This window comes from Vombatus ursinus, unplaced genomic scaffold, assembly GCF_900497805.2.
Source record: "Vombatus ursinus unplaced genomic scaffold, bare-nosed wombat genome assembly UNPS02014778.1, whole genome shotgun sequence".
Classification (NCBI taxonomy): Eukaryota; Metazoa; Chordata; class Mammalia; order Diprotodontia; family Vombatidae; genus Vombatus; species Vombatus ursinus.
The window spans coordinates 5,985,045-6,000,055 of NW_020954556.1; the positions used below are offsets into that span (position 1 = coordinate 5,985,045).

At 40.0% G+C, this 15,011-nt stretch overlaps 1 protein-coding gene across 3 annotated transcripts in view; it reads left to right on the plus strand.

Annotated features, from left to right (window-relative positions):
* Nucleotides 1-14,094, plus strand: part of KAT6A (lysine acetyltransferase 6A) — a 151,539-nt gene extending 137,445 nt beyond the window's left edge. For 2 of the 3 annotated variants that reach the window (XM_027865162.1, XM_027865163.1), the window contains 4 exons: nucleotides 3,619-3,844; nucleotides 4,981-5,580; nucleotides 7,492-7,804; nucleotides 11,335-14,094. In XM_027865162.1, the coding sequence (XP_027720963.1) occupies nucleotides 3,619-3,844; nucleotides 4,981-5,580; nucleotides 7,492-7,804; nucleotides 11,335-13,943 (3,748 nt within the window). In that variant the 3' untranslated portion in view covers nucleotides 13,944-14,094. The remainder of the gene's footprint in view (nucleotides 1-3,618; nucleotides 3,845-4,980; nucleotides 5,581-7,491; nucleotides 7,805-11,334) is intronic. The other variant, XM_027865164.1, reaches the window with a different exon arrangement.
* The last annotated feature ends 917 nt before the right edge of the window (nucleotides 14,095-15,011 follow it).

Sequence of the window (15,011 nt, forward strand, 5' to 3'; positions counted from 1 at the left end):
GCTCTCCTGCAGGTGCCACAGCCAACCGCTGCAGCGCTGCATTTACCAGGTGTGTGCAAGCTCCTTCTCCCCCATAGCCACAGCCTACACATCTGTTCAGCACAGCTGTGTTTGGCATCCAGTCACTTGACAGTGGAAGGTCCTTCAGTCTTTTCCTGCTTGGTTGTCAGACACCCATACTGTCCATGACATGACAGTTTCTAAGTCTGCGCTGCCTCCCAAACCGGCTGCCCCCAGGGCTCATTGTTTGCTATCCTGCAGTCACACTGGAGGTGTTTGCATTTCACTCTGGCTGGACCTTCACCCCTGGAGGGAGGTCTGTTCCTTTTTGGGATCTTCTCAAGTTGTCTTAGGAGAACAAATGCTTAACCCTAACTTTTGTTTATTTCTGCTGCTCTACGTTCCTCTGAGGCAGTGTTCTGTCTTTTTTTGTGGAGGAAATTTGGAGAGCCAAAAATTTTCTGACCTACTCTACCATCTTCCAGAATCCTTTCTAGTCCATTGACTCTTAAATTTTTTCTCCATGATCTCTTTTCTAGGTCATTTGTTTTTACTGTGATATAACTTACTTTTTCTTCTATTTTGCCCCCCATGTTTGCTTTAATATTTCTTCGTTTGTTTTTTTAAGAGTCATTGGCTTCTTCTGTTTGATCTATTCTAATTTTCAAGGAGTTTGTTGCCTGGGCAGGATTTTGTACCTCTTGTGCCAAGCTGTTAATTCCCTTTGCAGTTCTTTCTTCCATAGCTCTCGTTTCTTTTCCATTTTTTTCCTCAAATGCTCTCATTTATTAAAAAAATTATTTTTAAATTCTTGTTTCAGCTTTTCTAGGAATTCTAGTTGAGCTTGTTCCCAAGCTATTTTTTTTTCCCTCTGAGGCTTTGCTTATAGATGTTTTGGAGTCATTCTCTTTTTCCGTGTTTGTGTCTTGAACATTTCTGCCCCCATAATAGCTCTTTAGAATAGGATTCTTTTTTTGTTTGTTTATTTGGTCATTCTTCCAGCCTGCTACCTAACTTTGTACTTGATTTTAATGCTGGGTTCTGCACACTTCTGGAGGAAAGGTCTGAACTGATTCTATTGATGCTTTCTTGGTGTAATGAATGTTGCATTATTCCAGGATCTCAGGGACAGGCTGGAAACCTACACGCTTTCAGTGTTTGTTCCCAAAAGGATCTTATCCCATAGTCTGATTGCTGCCCCCCAGTTCTGACCTCTGTAAGTTTCTGACCTGTGTTTAGAGCTGAGTACCGAGTCTGTGGGCTTTCTCCATTTGGAGTTTCAGTAGGTTGCTGCTGACAGAGATTGGCAACTGATTGTGTATTGTATATGTGATGTGAGGGAGAATGAGTACAAGTTTGGGAGACTGGCAGGGTAGGTTTTTAACAGAAATAGGAAAGATTGAAAGAGGGAAGGGTTTTAGAGGGAAATAATAATAATAGTAATAACAGTAATAAAGTTTTGCAAAGTACTTTACATATATTATCTAATTCATAAAGATAATTAATTTTTGGACAAATTGAGTTTGAGTTGTCTTTGGGATATCCAATAGGCTGTTGGTGATGGCAGGACTGACTCTTGGGTGAGAGACAAGGGCTAGACATAAAGATGTGGGAATCATCTACATAAAGATGATACCCTTGGGAATTAATGAGGTCACCAAGAGAAAATACAGAGAAAGAAGAGAAGAGGGCTTAGTACAGAACCTTGGGGAATTCCCAGTTAGGGATTGTAATGCAACTGAAGAGCCAGCAAAGGAGGCTGAGAAAGAAGAGACCAGGAGAAAATAATGTCGCAAAAGACCATAGAGTATAGAGAGTACCTTGGAGGAGAAGGTGGTCAGAATTGTCAGATAATAATAGTTAGCGCTTATATAGCACTTTAAGCTTTGCCAATCACATTTAAATATTTTTCTTTTTCCTTACTTCCACCCTGAGCAGGAGATGTTATCATCCCCATTTTTAAGTTGAGAAAACTGAGGAAGACAAATGGCAAGTGACTTGCCCCAAATCACGTAGCTAATAAGTGTCTGAGGGTGGATTTGAACTCAGGTCTTCCTAACTGCAAACCCAATGTTCTGTGCCACCTAGATGCCTCTGATATAGTAGATGGGCTGAGAAGGACAAGAACTGAAAAAGACTTTAAGATTTGGTGATTAAGACATTGTTGGTAACTTTGGAGAGAGAAGTTTCATTTGAATGATGAGGTGGAAAGCTAGATTGAAGAGAATTGAGTAAGAGAAAGAAGAAAAAGGAGAGGCAAAGAGTGGAGATAGGTTTTAAGAGTTGCCTGAGAAAGGAGAGAGCCATAGGATTTTAGCTTAAGGGTATGGCAAAATCTGATGAAGGTTTCTTAAGCATGAGCTCTAAGAGACTTGCATATCCTTGAATGTTTACATCTAATGGTCTTAATTGGAGAAGTCGGGGAAGAGGAGGTTTGGAATGGTTTCTGTTTGAAGTAAGATAGGGAATCAATTAAGGGGGAGGAAAAGGAATGTCATGCTGAATTGAGGGTCCAGCTGAAGTTGGGAAACGTGAATTTATAATGTACCCAGTTAGCATGATTGTAAGACTGCTTTCAGCTTTTTTTAGCATCTTGTAAGTAGTAATAGGGGAGGTGGACAGTAGAAGTAATCTAAGGCTGATCAAGATTTGACAAGAGATCCAGATTTGACAAGAGTTGAGTTGTAATTATTGTACCTTAAAGTCTCTATTATTATTTTGCTGATTTTGTTCTTATTCATTTTGAATTTAGACTGACTTTTATACATGAAGTGAATCTTAACCTTTGCATCACTGAAGTAGCAATAGCCACTTTAGCAGTGTTCACCTAGTTACAAGGAACTTTATTAAATCCCATTATGATGTTATTATAACATACCTTCATACCTCTCTTACACCAGTTAATAGTTTTCAGTCCTATATTATAGCTATTTATGTAGTTATCTTCCCTTCTTGATTATAAGCTTCATGAGGACAGAGAGATTCTTATTTGTCCTAGTTGAATTGTTAGAATAAAAACTGATAATTATGATAAACTTTTTGATCAGTCAGCTGGTAACATTTATCGAGTATCTGCTTTACAAAAGATGCTGCTTTAAGCACTCCTGGAGATAAAGAGGAGTGTAAGATGTGGTTTGTGCCTCAGATAGCTTACATTCCTTGGTAATTTGGGGAGAGAAAATAGAAACATGTGAAGAGTTAGCTAGCACTATCAGTGGAGATAACATCAATCACACAGTCATGTGAGATTAGTACAGAATGTGTTACAAACATTAAATGCCATAGGAGCTGAGTATGGAGACGTCGCTATACTTGGGGTATTCTGAAAAGTCCATGCAGGAGTACTGGAAGCTGAGTCTGGAAGGATAAGTAGGTTGTGGATAGGTAAAGCAGGGAAGGCAAGAGAGTGTGTTCAGAGGACAGTGAGGAGCCTTCACGTGGTTGTATTTGAGGATGCAGTACTCTTAGGTGCATTTCTTGGGCTGCTCATTTGGCTGGCTGCTCCTTTCTTTGTAAAGTAGGATATGTGGAACGTTCATCATCATCATCACCTACATTTCTTTGTGGTCAGGTTATTTGTAGCTTTGTGTGTAGTCCACACATCATTGACTACTTTAGACTTTTTTCTGATTACAGATTTGTGATTATCCGCCGGGAAAAACTGATCCAGGATCATATGGCAAAGCTTCAAGTGAATTTGAGACCTGTAGATGTAGATCCTGAATGTTTGCGTTGGACTCCTGTCATTGTCTCCAATTCTGTAGTCTCAGAGGAAGAGGAAGAGGATGCAGAGGAAGGAGAAAATGAAGAGCAGCAATGCCAGGAAAAGGAACGGGATTCCAGTGTAAGGCTATAAGTAAAGGTTCTTCTCACTCCCCCTCTCCTACCTCCCTCTGCTTCCCCCAGTTCCCCTTACCTCCCCTCAAGGTCAAAAGCATCTTCAGAGGTATTTTGTTACATTGGAAAGCAGGTAGTGTGTGGAGTCAGAGGACCTGGGTTCAAATCCTATCTCTGTCACAGATTGCTGCTGTAAAATACAAGGGAGGGAGACGAGATGGCCTCTGTAGCCTCTTTCACCTCCTAATCTGATCCTATGATTCATATGTTTCAAGTTGTCTTCAGTATGATAAGAGATTTCATAATTTATTTTGGCAGTATCTGCCCAGCAAAGCTGATGTACACATTCAGCGGTTTAATAGCAGAACATTTAGGAAGATTGGTTTGGTGCAGTGGAAGAAAAAGAACACTGAGTTTGAAATCACAAAACTTGACTTCAAGGCTTAGCCCTGCCTCATCCTAACAGTGATTTTGGGTAAATCACCTCATCTCCCTGGGCCTCAGTTTCTTCATCTTTAAAAAGAGGGGGTTGAAAAGGATGGTTTTTAAGGTTTCTTCCAGCTGTAAGTCTGTGCTCTTACAGTCCGTATTTTGTTGTTCTGAGCTACTGTGAACAAAATCATCATGATGTGTTTCTTATGGAAATTTTATTTTGAAGTTATAGGTGGACACCTAATTTCTGAGCAATTCAGGTTACTTTATTAATTAAGGAAAATGTTATGAATCTGAAAATCAGGCATAATGAAATTGGATAAATTTCCCTTGGGGTAAAACTGTTAAAAGTGTTTGTGTGTGTGTACCCATAGGTAGATCATAAAATTGTATAAGTATTTTCCTGTCAAAAAACTATATTTCATTCTCTGGATTTTTAAATATTAAATAGTATATCATACACTGCATGGAAAACCTTTTCAGTTCTGTGTGATTATGGATGCATTTTTAGTCACTTAGGTTCTAGATATTTTATTAAATATCTAAGTATTTTAAAAAGCTAGCTGTCATTTTTGCTTCCATTTTCTTTTTTTCTTAACAGCTTAGTTTTTCTTTCCTACTTTGTCTTAGCACCTAAAATGTTGGAGGAGGTAGGTATAACCAGCAGGATACTGAAAAAACTAACTAATTTTTTTATTTTTTTGAAATCAGATGGTAAAATCGGTGTCTTGGGAGAAAAAAGAAGATTCATATTCAATAGAGAATGAAAAGAAACCAGATATTATTGCACCAGCTAATTCTACACGACTAAACAAGGAAGTTCTTCCCCTGGATAGTCTGCCAGCAAATAGTCAACCGTCTCGGAGAGGCCGGTGGGGACGAAAGAACAAAAAAGTCCGAGAGCCTTTTAGTGAGAAAGATTCTAAACTGCCCTTGGAAGAAACACCATCAGTTCCTCGGGGGAGATATGGTGACTGTGAGGAAAAATCTGAAGCCTCCCAGGAACAGTTCACCGAGAGTGAAGAGCATTCGGCAGCTTTAGAGGGGAGGTTTGGCAAAGATGAAAAGCCAGAAGTCCCCAAAAGGCGACTAAATGAAAGTGTGGAGATATGGCGAGGACCACTGAAGAAAAGCCCAGAGCCTCTCAAGTGCAGATTACCAGAGGGGAGTGATAGACTGCCTCACCGGTATAATGATGGAGACAGAGCCATTTTGAGGGGCTTTAGTGAGAGCAGTGAAGAGGAAGAAGAACCTGAGAGTCCTCGGTCAAATTCACCACCTGTGCTTACTAAGCCCACATTAAAACGAAAGGTATAGTGCATTGTATTTCCCGTCTTCTAATTATAGCTTAAAATGTGGGTTTACCTGTTCCTGTAATATTGCAGGAGCTAGCACATAAGATTTGTTGCTTTTGTCTTTAAAATTATATGTATTTGTGTAATGTAGCCAGTGACTGGTCTTCCAGACACAATATGTATGTCACTCTGTGATGGATAAAGAAAATATTTCAACATAACCTTCAGGGTTTGGCTGAAAGGTTATATGCTCATTTAAAAGCAGTTAAATGACAGACTTTTGGTTTGAAATTTAAACTATGATTTGCAGGAGATTTGAAACACTTTTCTTCTTTTAATCTTCAGGGATGGTGTAGAGGTATTTATGATGAGATAGCAGAGCCAGATGTTGAGTTAGGAAGAAACTGGGTAGTGATTTTCTCCAGGGCCCTCAGAGGGGTTAGTGTGGCTCTGCCATCGTTCCTGTATGCCCCATTCTCCCCACCGGTTCCTTTTATTGTTCCCTTTCCCTCAAATGTTTTGGTTAAACTTATTTAATAGATCCTTTTCTGAACAATGATGTATGGCAAATGCTTTTTTAGTGGATACTTGTCTGAATGATAGTAACTCTGACAAAGATTAAAGGGAGGCATAAGCTCTGCAATTGTTTATTTTAGAGAGTGTCATGATAGAAATGCCACCTGGAGCCTGATGCCAGTAAGCCAGAGTGTCTTCACCTCTAGTGGCTGTGTAAGTTTTCAGGCACCTCTGTAGATGGGTGTCTGGTTCAGGATCAGGATACCAGATTCAGTCATGGACCTATTCCAGTTCATAACCGTGTGGCATGATTAATTTCTTCAGTAGTGTAATTTTTCACAGTATTTGAAAATTATGTTTTTAGTAGGAGGACTGAAATGGAAATTAAAGGAATGACATTCTGACTGGCTCTGTGGTTAACTACATGATCACAAACAAATTTCTTAGTTTTCATGTCTTATTTTTGTACTTTCTATACCTTGGAAGGAATAATTTACTTTTTTTCTCCCACAAAGGCTCATTAAAAGACATTATTAATAAGATAACATGTAATGCATTTTGAGGGTCTTAATAAAATAATACTAAATACATTAGAATTAATATTAGTAATCTCTTGTCACTGTGCTATCAGATTCATTCTATAGCTAATGCCTTTTGTGACACACTTAATATAACAAAGTTGCTTTTATTTTTTAATAGCTTCATTATCAAGTGTATAAACTTCAATTTAGTATTTCTATATACTATGTTACCTTTTTTCTTAGCATAGCTTCCTTTTTACAAACCCTCTGGAAGATTTATACTGATGTTCTATTAACCTTCTTTTTCTTTCTTTTCTTTTTTTTTTTCCTGTTAACCTTCTTAAGTTCTATAAGGCAAAGTTTTTTTGTCCTCATTTGACTTGAGGCATGGAGAAGTTCTGCATTATCTCTGGGGACACGGGAAATTATTTCAGTACTGAAGGTCTCTTTCTATCTCCCAGACTATTCCTTCCCTTCCTCAAATAGGTTGAAACAAAAGTAAATGAATCCTATCTGATCTTTATAAAGATCACATGACTCAACATGTAAAGCACTTTACAAATGTTAAATTTCAATATAAATGCTATTATTATTTTTAGGCATGCCAGTTTAATCTATTTAGCTGCCCTTCACCTCTGTAACCAGTAATATTATGTGTTTAGCATCTAAGTTAGGAAGAATTCATACATTTTAGAAACATCTAGTGATGGACAGTAGTTCTCCCACCCCCACCCCCAATATGTCTGAATACTGTAAAATTGGAAGGGGGAAACACACATCTGTCACCAACAGAAATGGGAATTCTCTATTTATTAAATTGTCTCACTTCTAGTTCTGGTGGTTTGGTTTTATTGAGGGGACTAAAAGAAAATTCTTTATTTTAAAAATAGAAACCAATTCTTCACCGGAGAAGGAGAGTCCGAAAGCGAAAACACCATAATAGCAGTGTGGTCACAGAAACAATCTCCGAGACCACAGAAGTGTTAGATGAACCTTTTGAAGATTCTGACTCTGAGAGGCCAATGCCAAGATTAGAACCTACGTTTGAAATTGATGAAGAGGAGGAAGAGGAGGATGAAAATGAACTGTTTTCCAGAGGATACTTTCATTGTTTGCCCTCACAGGAGGTCCTTAGGCATCGACCTTCTTCTAAGAGGAAGTCTAAAGATGAAGAAGAAGAAGAAGAATCAGATGATGCTGAGGGTATGTGTCAGGGAACTTTTTAATTGTCCGTTATTATAATTTAGAATATATCACCATCCTTAAAGAATTTTCAAAAAGGAACCCCACAAATACTGAATTTGTTAGTATAATTCTCTTACTAAGTTTATAAAAGTAAGACTTTGGAGACCCTCTAACATTTCTCTTTGGTAATTCTTGAAAATTTGTACCAAATATGTTTATCTTCAGTTTCTCACATTTCTTTGCCTCTAAAATGCTTTATTCCCCTCCCATATATTATCTTTCTTTCTCTTCCCATGAGTAACTTCACCCACTATCCCACTCTTTTCTTTATGATTTATTTTTTTTATTGATAGTTAGATTGTGAGCTATTATCAGGAAAGTATTTTAAATGATAATACATACTGTGGAAGGCTTTCCATGAAGTAAAGAAGGTAGTCTAGAACCTGGCCTAAATCCTATCCACAAGAATTCTTTACTGAACAAAAATCTCCTATTTTACCTAAATGAACAAAGTTTTCTGAGAATGAAGTTATTTCAATTGTTAGTCTTATTAAACTGAACAAATTTCTGTAGTCTTTTGGCTTAGATTGCAAAATACAATCTAATGCAAATGCAAAAACTGCAAAATGACAGATCACTTCTTGGAATCAGGCCAAGAATATCTTATTCTGCTAGACGTTTTAAAGAATTTTAACTGTCCAAATTTTAGTGCAAGTCTTTAGCTTTTAATTAGTGTCTGTTCAGTCAAGTTGTATTTCTCTTTTAAAGCAAATTTGATTTTAGTCCTAACAAATAAGAATTAGCAGTCCATATATTCTTTCTAACAAATAACATATAACATAGGACTCTGCACAGTGTAGACATTCGGTAATTATTTTGAGAATGACTATAAATGATGCTTCAGATATGTGAATTGTTTGGTTTACTTCAGCTTTATGGATTAGAACAAAACTGTTATAAACATAAGGCATTAAACAATTGTTTTAATCCCCTCCCCCTTTTTATTGTTGAGGTTGTATGGATAGTACTAAGTAATAAAAATTATAATATTCAGCTTAGCCAGGGTTGGCTCTGGAAAAAAATAAGAAGCTACAAATTTGCTTTGTATTCTTAAGACTGATTTCCTAAAGATTTTATTTCGTATACTTTAAAAGACAGTAGTCAAAAAGGGATGGGGATAGATAGACCTAGGATTTCAATGGTTGAGTAAATTCATAGTGGAAAAACTCTCTACCAGAGCAGTTTGTTTATGTCTAGTATTGGAGAGCTATCTGGGAAGTTAAGGGTTTTGCCCAGAGTCCCACAGCCAGTATGTGTCAGAGGTAGGACTTGATAGTCTTCTTGGCTTCAAGACCAGTTCTCTATCTATTATGGCACACTGTCTCTCACAGTAGTCAGATATTAGTCACATCATAGATTACCTGGTAATCTGTTCCTGCCTATTGTTTTAACTTTTCTACCTTTACTTTGGCAGTCTTCTAGGGTTAAGTTCCTTTTCAGTACACCCACCTCTTAATATGTAGAGTCTAAATAGTTAATGTCTAAGTTTTAGACACGCTCTTATCTCTTAAAATATAGATACTTTCTTTACATATTTTTGCTTTTCCTGACAGCAAGGTGATGCAGTGGATAGTGTGCCAGACCTGGAGTCAGGAAGACTCAACTTCCTGAGTTTGAATCTGGCCTAAGATACTTACTAGCTGTGTGATTCTGGGCAAGCCATTTAACCCTGTTTGCCCCAGTTTCCTCATCTGTAAAATGGGCTAGAGAGGGAAATGGGCAAACCACTGCAGTATTTCTGCCCCCCAAAAAAATCCCCAAATGGAGTCACAGAGAGTCAGACACGACTCAAAAATGATTTAACAACAACATTTTAACCTATTTTTCATTACACTATTACTTTTATGTGTTAAATACACATTTCTCTATTTAGCAGGCAGAAGGCACACAAACACACATATATACATATCAAAGTATGGGTACCTTTTCAGTTTTGTTTCAGCAAAAGTTTATACCAAGAACTCTCTGCAAAGTTGTAAGGTTAAGAAACTGTCTGAGGTAATAAAGATGGTGGCTGTGAAGAAATCTATACAGGTAAAAAACATCAAAATCTTAAACAGAAGAAGGATGCTTTGACTGATTCATTACTTATATTGCAGATCCCTTTTAAAGGATAGAGGAGAACTTGAAAATAGACTTGAGATTATTTTGTGTCTTTCTAAATCTTATGAACGGGTCCAACCGTGTCACTCCTCTTCTCAATAAACTCCAGTAGCTCCCTGTCACCTCTAGGATCAAATACAAAATCTTTTGTTTAGCATTCAGAGCTCTTCATAACCTAGTCCCTCCAGTCTTCTTGTACCTTCCCACCACATATTCTTCAGTCCAGTGACACTGGCCTCCTGGCTTTTCCATGAACAGGATGCTCCATCTCTCAGCTCTGGGCATTCTCGCTGGCTGCCACCCATGCCTGGAATGTTCTTCCTTCTCATTTCCACCCCCTGACTTCTTTCAGATCTTAATTAAAATCCCATTTTCTACAGGAAGTTTTTCTTGATGTCCCTTAGTTCTATTGATTTCCTTTGTTTGTCTTGTATTTAGCTTGGTTGTATATATATTTTTTAATTTGTTTCCTGCATTAGAGTGTGAGTTCCTTGAGGGCAGGGACTGTGTTTTACCTCTTTTTGTATCCCCAGAGCTTAGTGCAGTATCTGGCACCTAGAAGGGGCTTAATAAATGCTCATTGACTGGGTGACTTGTAGCAAGGATGATTATCAACTCTCATTTCTCGGACATCCAAACTTACCACTATTCTAGTTGAATATTCATATGATAATTGTGACTTCATATGATTCATTATCACTCTTATTGTTTTCTGTGAAATAGTTGTAGGATTCTGGCACTGGATGGAACCTTAAATATCATCCTGCCACTCGCTCATTTTGCAAATGAGAAAACTAAAGCTGGTGACAGGACTAAGACGATTAGGTTTCCTTACCTTTTAGTCCAGTGCTTGTTTGGTTCTACTGCAGTGGTACTCTAGGTGTGCTTTGGAAGTTGAATGTGTACCAAATTCCTAGGAAGATTGTGTTTGAAACATGTTATAGAATTGATGAGCTGCACAGAGGAGTGAATCTAACATTCGTGATAATAACAATAACCCAAAACAATATTTTAAAGTAGGAGACTCAAAATTTTGTTATCTGTAATTTGTGAATGACCTTCTTTTATAACTCTTTCACCTATGTGGAAAAGGGGGGGAAAAGTTAGGATAACTGTAAACATTTTTGATTCTTGGATAGAAACAGAGTTAGCCACTGGATGGTAGTACACAGCATGCTTGATACCTGGATTTCATTTGTAACTATGCCTCTTCACTGTGATTTGGTTTCTTAGCAGCCATACAGTCAATATGTTCTATACTCTCTACTCCTTTCTAAGGAGTTTGTGATTATATATAAAATTATCTATGTAAAGTATTTTTAGTTTCTCAGAGAAAGACACTAGAAAAAATTCAAAGCATGATGACTTTTTTGTTTCTTCCACAGGCACCCCTATTCTGAAGCCAGTATCCATGTTGAGAAAATGTGATGTGAGGGACTCCCCACTTGAGCCAGATACTTCTACACCTTTGAAAAAGAAGAAGGGTTGGCCCAAAGGCAAAAGTCGTAAACCAATCCACTGGAAGAAAAGGCCTGGCCGAAAACCAGGGTTCAAGCTGAACCGAGAAATAACAGTATCTACTCAAGAATGTAGAGTTGATCCCCTGGTACCCCTTCCTAAGTCTGGGCGCAAGCCCAAAATTCAAGACAAAGAAGAGGCTGCTGAACCAAAAGAAGATCTGCCCCTTGCTGAGGAAAGGAAGGAGAATGATATACATGGAGAAACAGAAGAGGCAGGAGAGGGAGAAGATGAGGATACAACCAGCAGTGAAGTGAGAGCAGCTTCCCCAGGGGACAGTCGTGGTAGCCCAGTGACAGAATCTAAAGAACCTGAGGTAGAAGAAGAGGAAGTTGAGGAGAAGCCCCGGGTTTCAGAAGAAGAGCAGGAGCGTGAGGAAGAGGAGGAGGTGGCCCTGGGAACCAACCAGAATGAAGACCACGATGCAGATGATGAAGACGATGGTCACCTAGAATCCACACGGAAAAAGGAATCAGAGGAGCAGGCAATCAGAGAAGGAGTCAAGGAGGAGCCCGGGGGTCAGGAATCTTTTTTAGAAACAAGTACCCAGAATGATCGAGAGGAAGCGAAGAGCAGAAATGAACCAGAACCGGATTCTGAGGAAGAACAGGCTTCCCGTGAGACATCAGTTGTGTCAGAGCACGTGCCCGGCTCTGAGGATGATCGTGAAGCAGCAGCCGCCGCCAGCGCTAAAGAGTTGATGGAGTTCAAGGAAGAGGAAGAGGTTCCTCACAGCGAACTGGATCTGGAAACCGTGCAAGCGGTGCAGTCACTGACCCAGGAAGAGAGCAGCGAGCATGATGGGGCATACCAGGACTGCGAAGAGACGCTGGCCGCTTGTCAGACTTTGCAGAGTTATACCCAAGCGGACGAAGACCCTCAGCTGTCGATGGTCGAAGACTGCCACGCCTCGGAACACAACAGCCCGGTATCTTCTGTTCAGTCTCATCCGAGCCAGTCAGTCCGCTCCGTCAGCAGTCCCACCGTGCCTGCTCTGGAGAGTGGTTATACCCAGATCAGCCCTGAACAAGGATCCCTGTCCGCACCCTCTATGCAGAACATGGAGACCAGCCCCATGATGGATGTGCCTTCGGTGTCAGACCACTCTCAGCAGGTGGTGGACAGTGGCTTCAGTGACCTGGGCAGCATTGAGAGCACCACAGAAAATTATGAGAACCCCAGCAGCTACGATTCCACTATGGGTGGCAGCATTTGTGGAAATAACTCTTCCCAGAGCAGTTGCTCTTACGGAGGATTGTCTTCCTCCAGTAGCCTCACTCAGAACAGTTGTGTTGTCACTCAGCAGATGGCCAGTATGGGCAGTAGCTGCAGCATGATGCAGCAGAACAGTGTGCAGCCTGCCACCAACTGTAACATCAAATCACCTCAGAGTTGTGTGGTGGAAAGGCCACCAAGTAACCAGCAGCAGCCGCCGCCGCCGCAGCAGCCGCAGCCGCAGCCGCAGCAGCCGGCACCACCGCCCCCCCAGCAGCAGCCCCAGTCCCAGCCCCAACCCCAGCCCCAGCCTCCTCAACCCCCTCCACCCCCCCAGCAGCAGCCTTCACTGTCACAGTGTAGTATGAATAACAGCTTCCCCCCGGCCCCAATGATCATGGAAATACCGGAATCCGGAAGCACTGGGAACATAAGTATTTATGAAAGGATTCCAGGGGATTTTGGTGCCAGCAGCTACTCCCAGCCGTCAGCCACCTTCAGTTTAGCTAAGTTGCAGCAGCTGACTAACACCATTATGGACCCACATGCCATGCCTTATAGCCATTCTCCTGCTGTGACTTCCTATGCAACCAGTGTTTCTTTGTCCAACACGGGACTGGCTCAGCTAGCTCCATCCCATCCATTAGCTGGGGCCCCTCAAGCACAAGCCACCATGACACCACCCCCAAACCTGACATCCACTACCATGAACCTCACGTCACCTCTGCTACAGTGCAACATGTCTGCCACCAACATTGGCATTCCCCACACTCAGAGGTTGCAAGGGCAAATGCCAGTCAAGGGGCACATTTCCATCCGTTCTAAATCAGCACCACTGCCCTCGGCAGCTGCTCACCAGCAGCAGCTTTATGGTCGCAGCCCGCCAGCAGTCGCCATGCAGGCTGGCCCTCGTGCATTAGCTGTTCAGCGTGGCATGAACATGGGGGTTAATTTAATGCCAACGACCCCCTATAATGTCAATTCCATGAATATGAACACTTTGAATGCCATGAACAGTTACCGAATGACACAGCCCATGATGAACAGCAGTTACCATAGTAACCCTGCCTACATGAACCAGACAGCACAGTATCCTATGCAGATGCAGATGGGAATGATGGGGAGCCAGGCCTATACCCAGCAGCCTATGCAGCCAAACCCTCATGGGAACATGATGTACACTGGCCCCTCCCATCACAGCTACATGAATACTGCTGGCGTGCCCAAGCAGTCTCTCAATGGACCCTACATGAGAAGATGAGCAAGATGAACTTGCAACTTAAAAACTTAAATATATATAAATAAAGGAACCTTTTATACTGACAAACCAGAGAAAATGGACCTTTTTCCAGTTAAAATATTGCTGTAGATTTAGAGGGTTTTTTTTTTGGTTTTTTTTTTTTTTTAGAAAGCCTGGTTTTTTTTTTTTTTTTTTTTTTTTTTTTTTTTTTTTTTTGGTTCATTTTGTTCTGGGTTTTGGTTTTCTTCACAATCCTGAAACATTTTACAGTAGAATTCATCTAAGAATGGATTTAGGGAGGGGGGAACCATGCACAAAATCTTTTCATAATTAAAAAGAGCCTTACTTTCTTTACATACCACGTGGACAGAATTTGTGTAAAAGTGAATTTATCTTTATTTTATTTTAAAATGTATGTTTCCCCCCTTGCTGTGCACAGCTCCCAATGTTGTCATTTTTAAGTGTTAGCTATACATCTCGAGGGTTAAGCAAACCCTTCCCTCCAAACCCAACCTTTCATTTCCTACTTCATTCCAGCAGGAGGCACTTATGGGAGACTCGGAAGGGGACATGGAGAACAACCCAAACTCCTTAAACTTATTATTATTATTATTATTAATATTATTATTATTGTTATTAAAGTGAGGCAGGAAATATTTCTCCTCTTTAAATCCCCTCCTCTCCCTACACACACACCTCTTGAAACCTTTCCCACATCTTTTTCTTTGTAGATGAATTTCATTGGAGTGTTTGTTTTGCTTAAGCCAAGTATAATGTAATTTTCTAATATTCTCATCCAGCTCTCAGAGACACAAAAAATGCTCTAAGTCTCATCTAACAGCCGTATCTCTGAGGAATGCTGTCTGCAATCCAAATGTAGTCTTTGTATGATTATAGATGTTCAGCTAGCCATCAAGAAGACAAAATTGACCTCTTATTTTTTAATCACCAAATGAATCAGCCATAAATCTTATAGTCCATCAAAGTTCTTATTTTTAGTATGTACTTTGAAATGCTAAGGGTCTTGATTCTTGAGCCTTCAAATCTGACTGAATTCAAATAGCAGTCTCCAGTGGTTTGCCTCTTTTT